Source organism: Fopius arisanus, unplaced genomic scaffold, assembly GCF_000806365.1.
Source record: "Fopius arisanus strain USDA-PBARC FA_bdor unplaced genomic scaffold, ASM80636v1 scaffold00071, whole genome shotgun sequence".
Taxonomy (NCBI): domain Eukaryota; kingdom Metazoa; phylum Arthropoda; class Insecta; order Hymenoptera; family Braconidae; genus Fopius; species Fopius arisanus.
In genome coordinates this window covers 160,057-161,667 of record NW_011887810.1, presented here as the reverse complement: position 1 = coordinate 161,667, position 1,611 = coordinate 160,057, and the positions used below count along the sequence as shown (strand labels likewise).

The 1,611-nt window shown below is 31.8% G+C and overlaps 1 protein-coding gene across 1 annotated transcript in view; it reads right to left on the bottom strand.

The window, feature by feature from the left end:
* Dgk (diacyl glycerol kinase 1) overlaps positions 1–1,611 on the bottom strand; it is a gene marked incomplete in the record, with an annotated part of 44,779 nt that overhangs the window by 22,764 nt on the left and 20,404 nt on the right. The window contains 1 exon segment of the mRNA XM_011309930.1: positions 284–420. Within this exon segment, the coding sequence (XP_011308232.1) occupies positions 284–395 (112 nt within the window).

Genomic DNA, 1,611 nt, shown 5'->3' with positions numbered 1-1,611 from the left:
TTATTATTATTATTATTATTATTATTATTATTATTATTATTATTATTATTATTATTATTATTATTATTATTATTATTGTTGTTGTTGTTGTTGTTGTTGTTGTTGTTGTTGTTGGTGTTATTGTTGTTATTATTGTCCAGCAATATTGTTATTAACAATTAGAATTAATCAGTGGACTTGGTTTTGGGGTTGATATAAAAAAAAAAGCAGGAGAATAATGAAAGAAGTCCAATGTTTGTGGGAAAGGGGTAATTATGTATGTTTTCTCAATTTTAAAACTTACATGCCGCTAAATCCTGGAGTTGTTGAAATTCTGCTGGAGACAATTTGTCCCAATGTAGGGTCATCCTTGATTGGTTATTATCTTCGAATAAGTCGTGGGCAGCCAACCCCATTCACCGTGATTACTGCATCAGACATCTGTAAAAGTAATTAGGAAATTCTGAGGAGTTGTAAGAACAGGGTAATTCACCGCTAAGGGATATTAAATTTATTTTCTTACTGGTTTCAAACCCTCGGAAATTCCGTGAATATTTTTGGTGGGGGCAAAATTAATAATGTCTATAATTTGTTTAATAATTTGCAGTAACAGTACATTTTCTGCATTTTCGGCAATTTTTTAATTTCCCAATTATTTCCTCAATTTCTTTTCAGTTGAATGCTCAGCCCATAAACAACCATACTTTTTAATTAATTAACGTATCTGCCGGTCTCAATCGTGTTTAAACATTTTTATATATTTTCCCAGCCATTTTTTCTCATCGATTGGTATTTTTTCATCGACAGCCAAGGGATCAGGGTTAACTGAACTAATTGCTAAAACCGTATAATGAAAAAAAAATATTGGAATTGAAATATAAACGGCTGGAATAACAACGAGGATTCTTCAAATGAAGAACTCAACAATCGAGTGGTACATTATTCGCCCGACGAGTTTCGAGAGGATTAGATTCAGTTCAAGTAGAACTCACTCAAACGTAACTAACAGAGATTTTCTCCAGCTGGAGAATACGTCTCGACGTATATATTGTTGAATGGTGGATTGTAAACTTTACGGGTGCAATCTAATAACGTATCAGTTCACGTTCGTAACAAGGACTTCCAAATCCACCGGTGACTTGTCACACCGTCTGGGAAAACTTGTTTCGATATTTGAGATATGATATTCAGAATTTTCTTCGCATTATGGATTCCATCCATAGATAATAGAAAAATTCTCAAAGACGGGAAAAATTGAAAATTTTTCTTCTACCCCAGCTCCAGGGGCTGGTCTACCATTTCCGGCGAAAGTAATTTTTTTATCATGATTTTTCTTATCACATACAAATTATTTATTTTTTTTTCCAATTTTTGAAAATACAGAAATAAACATGGAAATTTTGACTTTTTTTAAGGTTGTTGTCGCGCGACAGTCTCTATAAAAAGTTTATTCGCTATAAAACGGGCCATTTTAGAACACAATCTTTTGACGGTATATAGTCTCACTTGATTGATTGCATTGTGCATGAATAGTTAAAGCATAACTATATATTTTCCATTTTAACTATTTTAAATTATATAAATTTATGAATTTTCGATAATTATATTGCGTAAACCAAACGGTCAATCGAT